The sequence below is a fragment of the Anas platyrhynchos genome, chromosome 9 (assembly GCF_047663525.1).
Source record: "Anas platyrhynchos isolate ZD024472 breed Pekin duck chromosome 9, IASCAAS_PekinDuck_T2T, whole genome shotgun sequence".
NCBI classification, from domain to species: Eukaryota; Metazoa; Chordata; class Aves; order Anseriformes; family Anatidae; genus Anas; species Anas platyrhynchos.
In genome coordinates this window covers 11,414,152-11,430,082 of record NC_092595.1, presented here as the reverse complement: position 1 = coordinate 11,430,082, position 15,931 = coordinate 11,414,152, and the positions used below count along the sequence as shown (strand labels likewise).

The window sequence follows — 15,931 nt, the reverse complement described above, 5'->3', positions numbered from 1 at the left end:
GAGAACCCAGCGAGAAATGATCCAAGCAGCCGCGGGAAAGGCATGGTGCGAGCCACGGGGATGCAGGGAAGCAGGGGAGGAGGTGTGGGGAAGGGCAAAACAGAAGAGAAGGAAGAGCTGCCCTGTGTGTGTGTGTGTGGATTTAAATTTCACAAAGTCATTTAATAATGATAATAATAGTAATGATGATAATATTAACAATGGTAATAACAATGATGATAATCATGATAATGAAGAAGAAGATAATGAAGAAGAAAATGATCATGATGAAGATGATGATGAAAAAGACAATGATGATGAAGAAGAAGATGATGAAGAAGAATAAGATGATGACAAAAAAAGATGAAGAATAAGATGATGATGAAAAATATGATGAAAAGATGAAGAAGATGATGATGGAGAAGAATAAGATGATGAAGATGGTGAGAAAGATGAAGAAGATGATGGTGAAGAAAATGATGATGATGAAGATGATGAAGAAGATGATTAATAAGAATGAGATGGTGAAAAATAAGATGATGATGATGGTGAAGAAGAAGCACCGCTGCGATTTACAACCAGCGGCGGCGCGGGGATGCTCCGCGCGGTCCGGGGCCGTGCCTGCGCGCCCCCCTCCCGCTCCACCGCCCTCTTTGCGGGGGGGGGGGCCTGGGCGGGGCAGGGGGGGGCGGGCCGGCGGCTGGGAGCCCTTTAAGAGGTGCGGGAGGGCGGTGCGGGGCCGGGGGCGGGCGGGCGAGCAGGGAGCGGAGCCCGGGGGTAGAACCAGCCGGCTCCCAGCATGGCTACGAGGGGGAGCCGGCCGGGGGGGACCTTGTTGCTGGTCGTGCTGCTGCAGCAAGCGGCGTGCCAGGCAGCCGGGGGGTGCGGGGGGGAAGGCTCCCCCCTGGAGCCCTTCGACTCGCTGTATGCCGGCGGGGTGGAGGCGTACTACGGCGGCGACTTCGCGGCGGCGGCGCGGTGCCTGGAGCGGGCGCTGCGCAGCCGGAGGGAGCTGCGGGAGGCGAGGCTGCGGTGCAGGAGGAGCTGCCGGGGGCAGGTGCGGCTGGAGGAGTTGGGGTCGGGGCCCGGAGGCGAGCTGCCCTTCTGGGGGGCCTTGCTGCGGCGAGCCGGCTGCCTGCGGAGCTGCGAGGAGGCGAGGCTGGGAGCAGCGTCCCGGCACCGAGCCGCCGAGGAGGTGCGAGCCGATTTTCAGCGCAGGGTGCCCTACAGCTACCTGCAGCGAGCCTACATCCAGGTAGGCACCCGCAGCATCCCCCTCTCTGTCCGCCCCCCTGAGCATCCCAAGCGCGGTGCCCACCCAGCAGCCCCCCTGCTGCTGCGTGCCCAGGCTTGGCTTGGTCCAGTTCTGTGCTTCTCCTGCTTGCTTGGTGGCACTGGTTATTTGTTTTCCCAAAGGGTGCTTGTGCGTGGCTTTTGGAGTAGTGTGGTACCCTTCTGAAACTTTTGCCTTTGGGCACTTGGCAGGGAAGAGCCCTACAGAGCCCCCAGCTAACACCCTGCAAAGGATGCTGCATCCCCTTGATGGGAGCTGAGTTGGTGCTGAGCTCCAGGAGTGGGCATGAAGCTGGGGGATGTACAGCTGCTTCTGGGATCTGATGGTCTTCAACCTGTCCTGAGATACACAATCCTTTCCATGATGCTATACAGTCACTGTTAGCAGCCACCGATGTCTTAAGCATCTTTCTGTAGTCCCAGTACTGCTGCCTTGTAGCTGTTACCTTCCACAAGGATATGGTGTTATTCTTTGTGAACTTCTTTGCCAAAAAGAAGAAGAAGAAGACAAAAAAAAAAACACACACACACAAAAAACCACAACACCTATACTTAATGGGATTTTAGGTACTTACACGGGTACTTAATGGGATTTTTCTTTTAGTTCAAGACCTGTGCTCCATCAAGGCAGGTACCTGTAGCAACTCTTCCTGTCCATGACTTGTAAGGACAGAAACTGTGGGAATTTTATTTCATGCCAAGCTGAAAGTGTTTAAAACATTTCTGGAACATTTCCCCCTGGATTTCTGCTTTATTTGAACGCAGTCATAATCTTTTAGTTGCTATAGGCAACTTAATAGGTGAAGACCTGCACAGCAGAGCATGGAGAGGGTGACTCTGCTGAAATCCATTTCCAATTGGACAAGGAAATGTCCATCCTAGGCAGTGCTAGGGTTGGTGGAACAGTGACTGCACAGCAGCTGGACAAGGAGGCAAAGAGCTACTGCATTTTTTTTTTTTTAAATTTACTGTAGTTCTTTTTCTGTCATTGTTTTAATGTCATTTTTACAAGTCGGAGGCTGGAAATGCCTTGGCTTCAATTCTAGTGTATGTGTGTAGTATAATGCTCCTGGAAGGAACCCTGGGAGAGAACCAAGACTATAATTCAATATATATTGATCCTAGTGAAGCTGGTGGAATTTTCCTGAAGTCCTTACCCTGAAAGATGCTCTGACTGTATAGTGTTGCTAGGTGTGGGAAATTATCCCAAATTTGCCATGCTAAAAATTAAGTGATTTCTTCTGAGTTCAAAGCTTTTCCTAGAATCACAAAAGTTAGCTCACATCAAGCTCACCAGCAAACTTTCCTCTGAACTAGGGAATGAGATTGACTAATTTTGACTCCCACTTCAATAAAATCACTATGCAGAAGTCCAGATGATTTTTGTTGACCTATGAACAACACCTCTTCTGGGTCTGAGGTTTTTGTTAGCTCATTTTAAAATATGCTGTAGCCTTATCAAAGCAATTTGTCAAAACCAGCCTTTTTTATTATGTGCAAGCCATGTTAATTTGCTTTTGCACTGTCTGGAGATCTTATATCCATTCTAACACTTGGATTTTCTCACTCTCTGATGGAGTAGCAGATATTCTTGCTATCTGCATGGATGCCTGGGTGCTGGGCGCTGTAGCCAAGGGCAGGTACAGTTTGAATTGAGCTATTTTTGGTTTTAATACCTCTTCTTTAACCCTTTTTGTAAGCTGGCTGCTCCTGGGTTCTGGCCAGCTTTGTGAGCAGCCCTGGGGCCAGCTTTGCCCTGCTGAGAATCCCCTAATACTTTCTTACATTCTCACCCCACTGCTGCCTTCCCGGATTGCTCTTTTGGTCTGCCCCAACAACTCCACGTGCAGAAGAAACATCCCTTGCCGGATTTGCCTGTACTTGCACAAAACACGAGGTCTGATGCCTGGCACTAGCACATGCACGGATGCGAACTGTCTCCCCATGCCAAGGCTGAGTGAATGCCTTGGCAATTCCCCAAGGGTTGGGATGCATCCACACTTGCACCCTCTGAGAGACCTTGGCTGCTGCATCTGCCTGGCTTTTTGTCAGCTGCGACGAGGGGCTCGTGTGGATTGTGCGACTCCGGGCAGCACTACCTCTCTCTGGCTGTTTGACCCCTGTTTTGCTCCTTGAAACCAGCAAGGAAATGAGATGAAGTTCAACATCCTGCGGCGTATCCTGTCCAACCCCTCCCTGGGCTGGCTGCTGGGTACTCGCAGGGGGCGATGGCATCAGCAGCTCTGGAGAGGAGGAGGAGCAACCTGGGCTGTGCTGCCCACCTCCTGCTGCTGGGGACCAGGGTTGTTTGCTTCTCAGGAGGGGAGAAACACCTCCCTTTGGGACACAGCAAGGAGTAGATTTAAAAAAAAAAAAAAAAAAAAGAGTAGGGTTGGCATTCATGTAGCTCTTTGAAAAATGGTACTAAATAAACATGAGCTAATCCTTGCAACACTCCTGTGGGGTGTGAAAAGCAGAGGTTTTTATTCCTGCTGGCCAGATGCACAGGCTGAGCGTTGGCTTGCAGTGTGCAAGCATGGTTAGGTTAAATGCTGATGGTACCCCTGTGTAAGAACGTGTCCCATCAAGTCCTTGAATCTGTCCTTCTATCAGCTCCCTAAATTATTTCCTAATTATTTTTTTTCTCTACGTATTTTCCTGAAGTAGAAAGGAAGACCTCTGTTCTCTCTCACAGACACGATCCAAGTTTCGCGGTGACTGCAGAATGAAGTGAGGGGAGGTTGTGTTGCACTGCACAACAGCTGGAAGTGTCTGTGGGCTTTCCACTCTTGATCAGGCTGATTGCAGTCTCTACAGAGACTTTAGAAAAACTCCTTTGAACAAGCAGCCCAAGTCCAAATGTGCTTTCACATCTCATTGTGGCTTCCAAATGCACAAGTAGGAAAACTCCGGGGCAGGATTTTCCCCGAAGTTGCTGATGTTCTCGGGTGATTCAGAAACATACTGGGTGCAGCTGGCTGGAGCAGTGAGTGAGCTGGGTTTTGAGAAGAGGTGAAGATGGAGGAGGTGATGAGAACGTGGGATTTAACTCCTGTAGTGCAATTTATGGGCTGTCCTGCCCCCAGAGACAGAAGTCATCCTGCAGTGGGCTTCTGATGTGATGTCCCATGGGCAGAAAGACCTTTTTGCCTCATGCCAGTGGTTTCCTTTTGGTGGTATTCAGTGAAATGCCCTCTAGGCTTGGCAGATGGGTGTAGGGGGATGTCTTTGCTCTCTGAAATATTTTTTTTATTAATCACATCCTGCTCGCTTTGCTTCCTGAGTCATCTTGTTCCTGTTCAAACACAGCCTGCAGGCCATGATGTTTCTTCCCAGCCCCTTTCTGGGGGGTTTCAAGCTCTGAAGGTGAGCAGAGGAGGTGGAAACCACACACGCCGTGACACCTCCTGGTTGAGGCTGCTGACTCGGGAGCCGTGCTGGAGCTTGCTGCAGGTGGCCTGCTGCATACCCTGTGCTAGACTTGTGTCTGGTCCCAGTGCTGACTCCTGCGGGCCAGCCTGGTCCAAAAGCAAGTAACCCGGAAAACCTGATCACCATATCAATTACAAAACCAGGTCTTGCTTCTCTTTTATCCTACTCACTCTTCCCTCAAGGTCTCTTTCCCTCACCTCATCATGTTCCCAGCTGCAGCATCCCCTGGCCTGTTTGCTGGCTGGTTGCTACAGCCTGTTTTTATTTTCTCTGTGTATTGGTGAGCACTTACTCTCCTCGTAAACACTGACTTTCAGTGGTCTCATCTTACCACTCGCCTGCATGCCCTGTTGCACATCAGTGAAGCAGGGCAGGAATCATATGTACGCAGTCTGCAACCGCCAGCCTTGGGTCTGTGCTTGTCTAAAGCAGTAAGCAAAGCAAGTCTCCAGGGCGCAGGGCCTTGCTCCTCTCCTAGTGGTGTCTGCTCACAGGTGGAGCAAAAGGTGCAAGAGTCTGACCCTGTCTTGCTTGTTCTGTCTTTGTGCTGAGTTCCTCCTTGTTGCGTCTGAGTTGTTCCAGTTCCTAGACAATGTTATCATCAGGATTTCACATGCTGCAAGCAGCAAACAATAACATTTGGATTTTCCGTGCCATAGGAGAAGCTGTTTATTTGTTCTTTTAAAGCGTTCTTTTTTTTTTTTTTTCTTCTAAAAATCTTTTCCTGTTCATGTGAACTTCATACAAGCAGCTTAATCTTTCTGATAGTCTTGTGTGGGGAGGACTCCGACTGTGCGCTGTCACCCTCTCGACTGGGTCCCCAGCTGTATGGTTCAGGTGCAGCACTGGAGGCATGGCCAGGAGCATGTCCTGGGTCACGCTGTGCTCTCCTGCCCATTCCTACCCCTGGAAGGTTTCTGAGATACAACACAGACATAGCAATGGCCTGGGCAGAGACCACGGGGTGAGGGAGAAACGACATTGCATCCAAACCATAAGAAAGCATAGTGTTACTGATTATTGCCCTACTCCAGTTGTGCCTTTGAAAACTTTCTATTTATGGGAATCCGAACTCAAGGGAGGAGACTTGCATGCACAAAATTGGGCTCTAACCTCTCTACACTGACTGCTCGGTCTTCTGCCAGTGCTCGTGAGAGTCTTGCAACCAGCCGTGCTTGGGCATCTGTCTCTGTGCACTTACAGCAAGCCTCATGATGTTTGTTAAGATTTCCCTATCAAATTTTTTCCATCTCAAGCAGCTCCTCACTGCCTCTCTCTGCACTGTTGCACTGGGCCAGAGCCTTTTGATAAGGATATGGAGTATCTGCCTAGGAATTGTGGAGTAACTGGGTTCACACCAATGTAGTTGCTTTGCTAATTTGGCTCATTTCACTCAAAAAGTGATGTTTTCCCTGAAAGTTTGTTCAGTTTTTCTGTATGCTGCAATTCTACATGGACTTCAAGAGTCCTGTGCTGGGGTAAACTGCATCCTCTGGGGGGAAGGCAGTGATTTCACATGTGGGTAGTGACAGGATAACATGCAAAATGCCAGTACTTAGAAGTCTCTGCAGGAGCAGGCTCTTGAAGCTGTTTCTCATCACACACACCACCTGTCCTCTGCGGTCTCCCCATTTGGTCAGCCTTGTTTTCATTGGATTCAAATGAAACATCACGTCCCAGACAATGACCTATAGTAGATCTGGCTGATAATCATTATTATTAGGATTATTACTATTAGAGGTGTTTGCTTATCTTATGTCTTGAGAGTTGGTATTACTCAGATACTGGGTAAATAAATAGATCTCTGAATTAATCTCTTGGAACGTCTCTTTATTTAGCTTCTCTGAGACAGCATTCCTGGTCCTCAACAGAGGGTAAACGTTAGTGCTCAGGCATTTAAAATGATGTGGACAAAAATAAACTTGGTTTATGGGATGGAAAACTCCTGATGGTTGGGTCAGCGTCCTGGGCGTAGGGCAGGACTGAGTATCCCTGTTCTTGCTGACCTGCATCAACCTGCTGCAAACGGAGCTGCTGACTGCAGTGGTGTTGCTTGTGGTGTGCCATGCTGGTTGCTTTGAGTTTGTGGGAGCTCTAGGTGAATTCCTCCTTACAGCGAGTTCGTGGTAAAACTGAAAACCTGAATTCTCCAGAGCTGGGGCAGTCTTAGGATGCTTGGAAGGGGGTGCTCTCCAAAAGGAGGAAGCTCATGGCTTGAGCTCGTCTGTTTTCCATTGCTCTGCTTCTATTCAAAGCAGATAATGATGCCTTAACTGTTTTTGCGCCAGGAGATCCTGGGTGGTGTTGCATGATGTCTTAGTAAAGCAAACCCCGAATGGGAGTCTTGCTGTAAATACAAGAGAGACAAGATATAAAGTTGTCCTCTCCATGAATGCATGAGGTTGGCATCCTTTTGGAAGAGAAGGGTCTCTCTGTACTTGACAGGACTTTTCCATCTTAAAATGACTGCTGCTTCCCAGGGGGCTGATTAAATGCTAAAAACAGTGACCCAGCACTGAAATCCTGGGGATGTGCACATATGAAGTCAATGTGCTGGATGCCCATTTCTGAAACCTCCAGGTATTGCCCCATGGAGCAGCATTAGGGTGAGCAGTACAGGGTAAAACAGCCCCTTTCCCTTGCTAAATGACCAGTACATCTCAAGAAAGGTATAGGATGAAGTCCAAGAGGTCACTTGTGCTTTGGATTTTCATATCCAGTGAGCACCCATCCCACACTGAGGACCGGGGGCAGCTCCACAATGCCTCGGTCTGTGTTTTGCTGCATTTGCATCTCAAAATTATTTTCCAACAAGAAGGAAAAAAAAAAGTTGATAGTTTAACTGGATTTTTTATTATTATTATTATTATTATTATTATTATTATTATTAGTATTAGTATTATTATTATTATTATTATTATATAATTAATATTAATATTAATAATTAATAATTAATAATAATAATAATATTAATGTGAGTATAGTCTTTGTTTTGACTCTATCAATTTTAAGGAAAAAAAGACAAACTCCCATTTAAAGAGAAATTTCAGGTTGTTTCATTTGGGGTTGAAAGTACTGTCAGAGGGGGAGGGCAGTGACATAGTGGCTGGGTGCTGGAGCTGAGCAAAGGCAGGCAGTAAGACAGATTTTTGTGATGAAGGTGAGCGAACGACTGAACTAATTAACAAGAATTACTTGGGGCTAGCTCACTGTCTTCACAGGAGACTCAGTGTTTCCTCCTCAGATCAATTCTGCTCTAGGTCTGACAGAACCTGATTCCAGCCAGCTCCAGGTTGGTGCTGTACTAAAAGTTAAATGAGATGATTGTATTGGCTGCTTTTTTAATTTTTTTTTTTTTAATTACAGCAAATCTAAACCAAAACATTGGTGTTTGCATTTTCTGCATCATTTTCACTGATGGTAAATTAGCTCAGCCTCGTTCAGCCCCGCTGCAAATTAGAGCTGAAGTAGCTTGAGTTTGGCAGGGAAGGACACCAGCAGTTAGCACAAACTGCTCTTACACCCACGAAGCTCGTTTCATACAACCTGGTAATGAGCCATTTGATGGCCAGAGCTAATTTTTTTTGTCTTGCCAAGTTCCTCTTTCTCACCTCATCGCTATGTAGCAATGCCAAGGCTCCAAAATAACTGGCGGCAGGGCTTGCCTGCGAAATTTCTGTGTTTTTTGGAGAGAAAAAAAGGTAAGTCTGGATTCCTTCTTATTTCTCAGTAATCCCTGGTGCTCAGGCTTGGGTGATGGAGAAGACAGTGCTGTGACTCACACAGCTTTGCTGGATCTTCGGGGGCCTTGACCTGAAGGCATCCCAGTGCTTGGGGCTGTGCCCATGTCCCAGCTTGGGCAAAGCTGGGCATTGATAGCACCCAAGGGCCCTTTGCTTTCAGAGGACCAGCTCCTGGTGCTACGAGAGGCTGGCTGTTGTCACCTGGGACCCAGCCCTTCCCTGTTCCCCAAAGTTTCTGTCCCTTGCCCTTCACTCGTCTCATTGCTGAGCTGCCCTTTCCACGCACTGCATTGCACTGGGCTTTGGTAAATGGCTTTTTGTGTTGCCTGTTAATCCTCATTCATACATCCTAGCGAGCCCTGCTCTGGCTTCTGCCGAGCCCTCCTGTTGTCCTTGGCTGCAGCACTAACTAACAGCAGCTGATAATGAGCTGCATGTGAACGAGCGATGCCATTTAGCCCTGCTAAGCAAACTCGTGCCCAGTACTTACTAGCTGTGCCTGAAGTTTCAGCAAGGATTATTCCCATTTCCTCATACGAGCGGTGATTTCATTGTGGATGGCGTGGGCAGTAAGGGGAAACCATGGTGGCAGTAACTGAGCTGTCTGCTGCCAACCTGCTGAGTGCTGCGGGAGCTTTGCTGGAGGGACCCTGGGCTGCAGGCTGTGCCTGACATCTGGAGCGAGGGCTTCAGGGGCTGTTTATCCTCTTTTTTTTTTTTAATTTATTTTTTCTTGGAGGTGGTAGGTATTAGTCATGGCGATTGGGTTTGCTCCCGAGGAGCAGGGACCCCTGCACTTTGCACGTAATGTATTTCCATGCCTGTAGTTTGGACCGAGGCCGGGCTGGCTTTGGTTCCATCCACGTGAACCTGCAGTGACCCAGCTGATGGCTGCAGAGTTTCTCGCCATTTACACAGGGGAAACTGAGGTCAGAACTTGGCCTGTGCTTTTTAGCAGTAACCCGTGGCAGGAAGGAGGGCGCGAGGTTCCCTGGATGCTTACATTTCGAGACTACATATTGGCAACAAGGTATTGACGTTTTTATTTCTTGACCGTGGTGGGTGATGACTGGTGACGGCAGGGGGTCTGCCTGTGTGTGGGTTCAAGCAGCAACGAGCTGTTCCTCGTCAGCCTGTGCCTCCGGACCAGCCCTCCTCCTTCCCATGACAACTGGGCAGTCAAACAGACCCTGAGAGCTGACGTCAAGTGTGAGGGATTTGGCCACTGAATAATTACAGCAACAAAAATAGCATCCCCTCTCCACCCCTTCCTTCCCACACGCTCCTGCTGAATCCCGGCTCATAAACGTCCTTTTTTTCCCCCCTATTCTTGGATAGGAAGCAAAACCCACATGTATTAGCTGGAACATATGGCAGAGCTTGGCTGCAGCCCATCAGTTCTGAAGGCCAAATACTCACTTGTAGCTTCTTGTTCACTTAAAAAAAAAAAAAAAAAAGAAAAAAAAAAGCTGAGGAGGGGGAGAAAAACACGTTCTTTCAAGTTGGGATGAAAGGCTGGGTCTGTGCTCATGCTGAGATGAGAAGCAGATAGGGTGCGGGACAGCATGCTGCTGCGCCGAGGAGCACGTCCCCCGCAGCGTGGAGGGGACAGGATGGCCATTGAGAGGCTGGCCGTGTGCTGGCAGCTGCTATTGCCCCACGTGGATGCTGGCTCTGTGGTCATGCCTTGTAAAAATCCTCTTTCCAGCATAGCAGATTACATCCTTAGGAGTTAAAACCTGTTAGTGGATCAGATTTGTGTTCTGGGGATGTTGTTGGCTGCAGGGACCAGCGCAAGGTGCTGTGCTGTGCTGTTTCGTACCATGCTGCCTGTGGGACGTGTGTGTCTGAGCATCCTCTGATGTTGTGAGCACTGCTACCACCGCACTGGTGTAATTGGGTTTGGACATTGCTATTCCCATCAGGAACAGCCTAGCTGCTGCTATTCCAAGTGGCATCGCTCCTTCCTTGGCATGGAGATGCATTGCCAAGCCCTCTGCTCGTCTTTGGTGCAAAGCCACCCCGGGTCTTGCACGTCCTCCTTTCCCTCCTAACGTAGGGAGGGTTTTCTAATGGAATAAAAAATGAAAAAAGAAAAAAGAAAAAAAAAAAAAGAATATTGTGCACCAACTTGCTGCTTTTCATCACGGTTTTCCCAAACCAGCTGCATTTGTGGCTGTGACTTCACCTTGCGTCCCTGCAGCAACAGCAACCCAAGACCATGCTGTGTCCTGTCGAGATTAGTGGAAGGAGCCTGGGCATCTTTCTACCTGCAGCTTTGTTGCCAATGGTGGGCAAATCCTGCGTGAACGTATTGCAGGTAGGGCACAGACTAAACCCACAGCTCTTTGAGGTCTCCTGTGGGCGCGAGGTGGAGATGTGCTGAAGTTCATAGCCCAGGACTGCGGTGGGATGGGAGATGCGGAGTCTTTTGAAGATGGAGCCAGCTGTGTCCCTTCCCAGAAAAGATCAGTGTGGTACTGAGAGAAATAGCTTGGAAAATATGCTTGAAAATATTTGCTGAAGGTGTTGCTGTGACTGCCCAGGGACTGAGCCGGAGTCTGTTGATTCCCTTGCTGAGAAAGTTCTGTTTTTCAAGTGGTTTTTGCCAAGGCACTGCCTGTTCTGAGGCTTATATTCTGGGGCATCCGTGTCCTGAGTTACTCTGTCTCTTTGGAAGCAGACGAGAATCCGCAAAGTTTCAGTGAAACAGCATTAAAAGAAGAGCACTGACTTGTATGCTGCGCTGCTGCTGGAGGACAGCCCTGTGCAGGGCTGCCAGTGTCACACTGCGATCAAGCAAAATGCTGGAGGGGTGGGCAGGAAAGAGCCTGGTGTCTTCCTTATTCTTCTTATACAGCTGTGTAATATGTGATTTATTTTATTTTATTAATGCACTGGTATTCCCGAAGTGCTTCACTGAACTGAACATTTCATTTTGTTCTCGAGAGTCTTTCTTGGGATAAAAATGGTGAAAGGGCTTTTGGAGTTGTGTAAGTAGGTGATTAGGGATTGCTCAGAGGGGAATCACATAGCTTTTGGGTCAGGCTTCTGCTGCTTGGTGGTGTTCCCACGTTGGTCCCTTGTGAGGGCAGGGTGTTGGAGCAGCCTGAGCAGATGATGCTGGGGCATGTGGTGCTGTGCACGGACACGCTGGGGTGCTGCAGCAACTGCAAATCCCTGTTGGGAAGGCTGGTCTGAGCCTCACAGGGCGCCAGCACTGCCACTGCTGGAGCAGGCACCATGACACACAGCACTATGCCACCCTGAACCTGGAGAAGCTCCCCCAGTTGTCCCAACTCCTCCAGTTGTCCATCATGCTAGAGGAAAGGAGTAGGGAGAAAAGGAATTAAAAGAATAGGATTGCTCCTGTGTTCAGTCACTTCTGTTCCCCTTGGTTTAAATGCCAGTATCTTTTGGCAGCCGGTTCTTCCCCTCATCCCTTGGTTGGCAGCTTTACTCCATTTCCCTTAACGTAAGCATTGCATCCCTCTGTCCAGATGTCGGTGGCTCTGCTGCTTCTCCAGGGCTGGCTCTGCAGGGTCAGCCGCAAGCTCGCCAGATGTGCTGATCCATCCGAGCATGCCTCTTTCTCCAGCCACCTTGGCTTGCTCAGTTACTGCTAATAAAAACTCGATCTCAGGCGGGATCCTTTTACGAGGAAGGCAAACAGCAAATAAAAGAGCAGCGCGTGGCTTTAGGAAGCGATGTTTGTCAACGGCGCGTCCCTTTTGTGCAGCCCCGGCCGTGCTGCAGGCTTCTGGGTGCTTGCCGCTGTGTGCTCGGCACCTTTCCAGCTGGAAACGCTCCCTTACAGTTGCTATTTCTGTGTCGTGCTTTCCCAGCCATGCTTCGGCTGCTCGGGTTTTCTGTCCCCACCGTGTTTTAATGCAGGGTGAGGGTCTCATTCCAATAGCCTCAACGACTTGGGTTTGCAGAGTTATTGGTAAAAGTTTGCTGAGGCAAAACACTCACCCGCCAGTGCCCAGTTGTTCCCCAGTTCCACTGGGTGATAGGAAGTGGTGTGACAGGAGGTTCCTTGCGGGGAAGCAGCCTTGCTGTGTGTGGGGCACGGAGGATGAGGCTGGTGATGTGCAGGGGAGCTCTGATCGTAGAAGCGGAGCTCTCCACTGCTGCAACCAAAGCTCTGGGAGCCAGGTGCCCAAGTTCAGCTCCAAGGTTAACAGAAGAGAGTTCCCCATCGTGAGGAACTCCTTCCAGCCTGATTACTGTTTAGGTTTTGGATGTGCAGGAAAACAATCCCTGCAAAATGACTTTTGCACTGCAGTACAAGGCTCCCTGCAGGGAGGTTTGTAGCTTCAAATCTCTGTTATTTTAATCAGCACGCTTCTGGTTTTCTGTATCTATTTTTGGATGCTTGCTTTGAAATCGCACTCAGTGATAGAATCATAAATACACCATTTTAGCTTTGGGTATTTTCTAAATCAAAACAAACCAGGTAGGGGGACCTGAATAATCATTTGCCTGGACTTTTTCTCTGAAAGTTACAGCACTTGGAGCTGTCACAGGTCTGCCAGCAACCAGTGCACTCGGTGATCTTGGAAGGCGCAGTGTAGAAACTGTCCCGTCCTTCATGATCCCTTTGAGAAGTATTAGATAGGAAAAGTTTGCATACTTCGGGCTTTCTGTTTACATTCCTGTTGCTTTGCTGTTATTTTATGTGTTGGATGTTACAGTTCAGCTCCGCGGTGGAATGGTCAGTGCAGTCAGACAATGGAGCCGTCTCTGGTGTTGCAGCCAGCCTGTGCTGAACAGTGAAATTTCACTAAGTAGGGTTGACAGTTGTGCTCTTGCACGCTCTGGGTGTGCATCCATGGGCTCCTTCCATGCGCACAGACACATGTGGGGCTGGGGTGATGTGCAGGAAAACCCTGCTTGTGTCTGCCTGTGCTGCACAGCTGAGACAGGAGGGGTTGCTGTAAGGGGCAGCAGTGCCTGTCCCTGGCCGGTGAGGGATTCCTGCACTGGAGCAATAGTGTTGCGAGCCTGGAAAGCAGAAAGATGGAGCTGAGCCGGTTCCTCTGCTTGCTGGGGACTTGCGTCAATGATGACGGATCGCGCTGATGCCGTGCTGAAGCACAAAGGCTGCGTTGTGTGTTGAGCTGTGGATTTTCAGCCCCAAATGCTGGATTTTCATTCTGCGTCTTTTCCCACCATCTGCTCTGCTTGTTCTTGGTTCACAAAACCTTAGCTGATGGGGAGGTCACTTCGGTCACCTGGGGTGTCCCTCGAGACAGATTTTGACTGAAGATGCTGAACAGCTGACCCCAGAATGAGGGATATGTGTGTGGCTGATTTCCCTTTAGGTGATGGGGGTGTGATCTGGTAGCTGTAGGAAGAATTGATACAAATCAGCCTTATTCTTGGAGAAAGGGAATAAAGAGCCCAATAAAACCAAGCTGGCAGCTGGTGCAGGGCTGCCTATAAGGAGCGTAAGATGGGCGTGGATGTGTAGATGCTGTGCTTCTTGTTGCAGCTGAGCTGCTTATGATTAAATAGGCCAAACACCTCGTGCTCGGCAGGTTCTTCACAAATGTAGGAAGACACCTGTCTGTTGGAGCGAGTTTGCAAGGTTTACAGTGCTTTATTTGGAAGCAAGTGACCCAGAAATGTGCTGCAGCGGCTGCTTACAACACTTAAGGCAGATGGAAATGTCTGGAAGTGGTCCAGTGCAGCCCAGGTTTTGTCAGGGTGGAGGCAGAAAGGGAAGCAGTGCTCCGTGCCCTCATTTACTCATCAGTGAAATGAATTTGATGTGCAGGAGTTACACACCACGCACTTGGCACTGTAAGACACAACCAACATGACTTGTTTGGAGAGCCTCAGATGCACTGCATGATGTCTGCGCATGCTGCGAGCGAGCTCCAAGGGGAGCAGCATGCATAAACAGTAGCAGATTAATTAAAAATGTCCAGCCCTGCCAGAGACAAGTCCAATTATGGGAGCAGTTTGCTCAGTCACTAGCGCTGCCTGGCTTATTAGGAAAACATGAGCTAACCGTTCGCCTGGTTGCAACAGGTCATGGTGCAGTGTGACCAGTCCCCGTCACCATCCTTACAAACATAAGGACACCGTACAGCAGACATTTCTTGTTAGGCAGCCCTGATTACCTTTACAGAGATCTCTTTGACCTCAGCACCTTTTATTTTATTCCAGATGTTTTGCCCTGAGCTGCTGCTGCTCAAAACCCGATGACGTCCCTAAGAGTTGGGGGGAAATAGAGCATCTCAGATAAGTGGGAGCCCTAAATCATTGCCAGGTTTTAGAATAACAGTGCTCCTTGTTTGGGGCCTTTAAAACCTGATAGGATCAATGTAGGAAATGTGACCCAGGGGGATTTTTTGGAGTGGTTTCTGAGTTACAAATGCTTTCTGGTGGGGACCTGGACTGAATCTGTAAAGCCAGCTGGCTTGTCCAGGAGCTTTCATTTCACAGAGCAGGATGTGTCTGGCCTGGGATGAGAGGTGAAGTGGGGTCTACGTCCTTAACCCAGCCCAATCCCTCTGTCACATCACCGTACCATGCCGTAAATCCCATCCCATCATCACACAACAAATTGCCCTGGGAATCTGCTCTGCACACCTCAGTATTTCTTTCTGCTGAACCTCAGCAGCAGAAACCATACTGTCAGCACAAGGTGGTGTGAGGAGAGACAGAGCCATCCCCTCCATGGGGCTGAGCAGGGGGGACAGCTCCATCTGGAGCTGTGCTGCTTGAGGAAGGTTGCTGCAGGTGCCTCTCCCTTTGCAGGAAAACTTATCAATTTTTCATTTACCTTTGCTTGAAAGGAAAAAAAAATGCTGCTGGAAAAATGCTTATTTCAACATCCATTGAGATTTTTTTTTAAAGTAGCTATCCTGTTTAACTTCACATCTATGGCACCATAAACTGTAATTTCAGCTCCGCAGCATGTCTCAGTTTGTCTTCCTCCCGTGGGAGAGCCAAAAGAGAAATGAGTGAAAGTGAGGAAAGTGGAGGAGGGAACAGAAACCACAGAGGATCCATGGGGGAAGGAGCCGCAGCACCATGTAAGCTCAGCAGGTCCTGTGCCGAACAAGGAGGAGGTTGTGGGGACACAGACCCATGGAGGGGCACTCACCTGTAGTAAGTTTTGAGGAGGATAAGTTGTGTGGAGTCAGTTTGTACTGGAATGAGGAACTTGGTAAAAGGCTGGATTTGAACTGTATGGATAAAAACTGGAGCAATGGTTCACGTTGGGAGCTGAGTAGCTCTGCTGCTGCTGGGAAAGAGCATCTTAGCCTGTTCATAAACACCCCTTCTGCTACAAAGTGAGGATTTCCAGGAGCTTCTGGCCTTTGCTTTAGCAAGCAGTATGTGTGACTCAGTGCCCAAAGCTCTGCTTTGCCTGGGGCGTACATCTTCCAAACCAATTACAGAAGTATTGATACATCAAACTGCTCTGTTAGGCCTTTCGCAGAGCTTGGCAAGGAGTCTTGTTGATT

At 49.0% G+C, this 15,931-nt stretch overlaps 1 protein-coding gene across 1 annotated transcript in view; it reads left to right on the top strand.

Annotated features, from left to right (window-relative positions):
* The first annotated feature begins 718 nt into the window (after positions 1-718).
* P3H2 (prolyl 3-hydroxylase 2) overlaps positions 719-15,931 on the top strand; it is a 65,062-nt gene continuing 49,849 nt past the window's right edge. Inside the window, exon 1 of the mRNA XM_005029602.5 lies at positions 719-1,234. Within this exon, the coding sequence (XP_005029659.3) occupies positions 779-1,234 (456 nt within the window). The 5' untranslated portion in view covers positions 719-778. The remainder of the gene's footprint in view (positions 1,235-15,931) is intronic.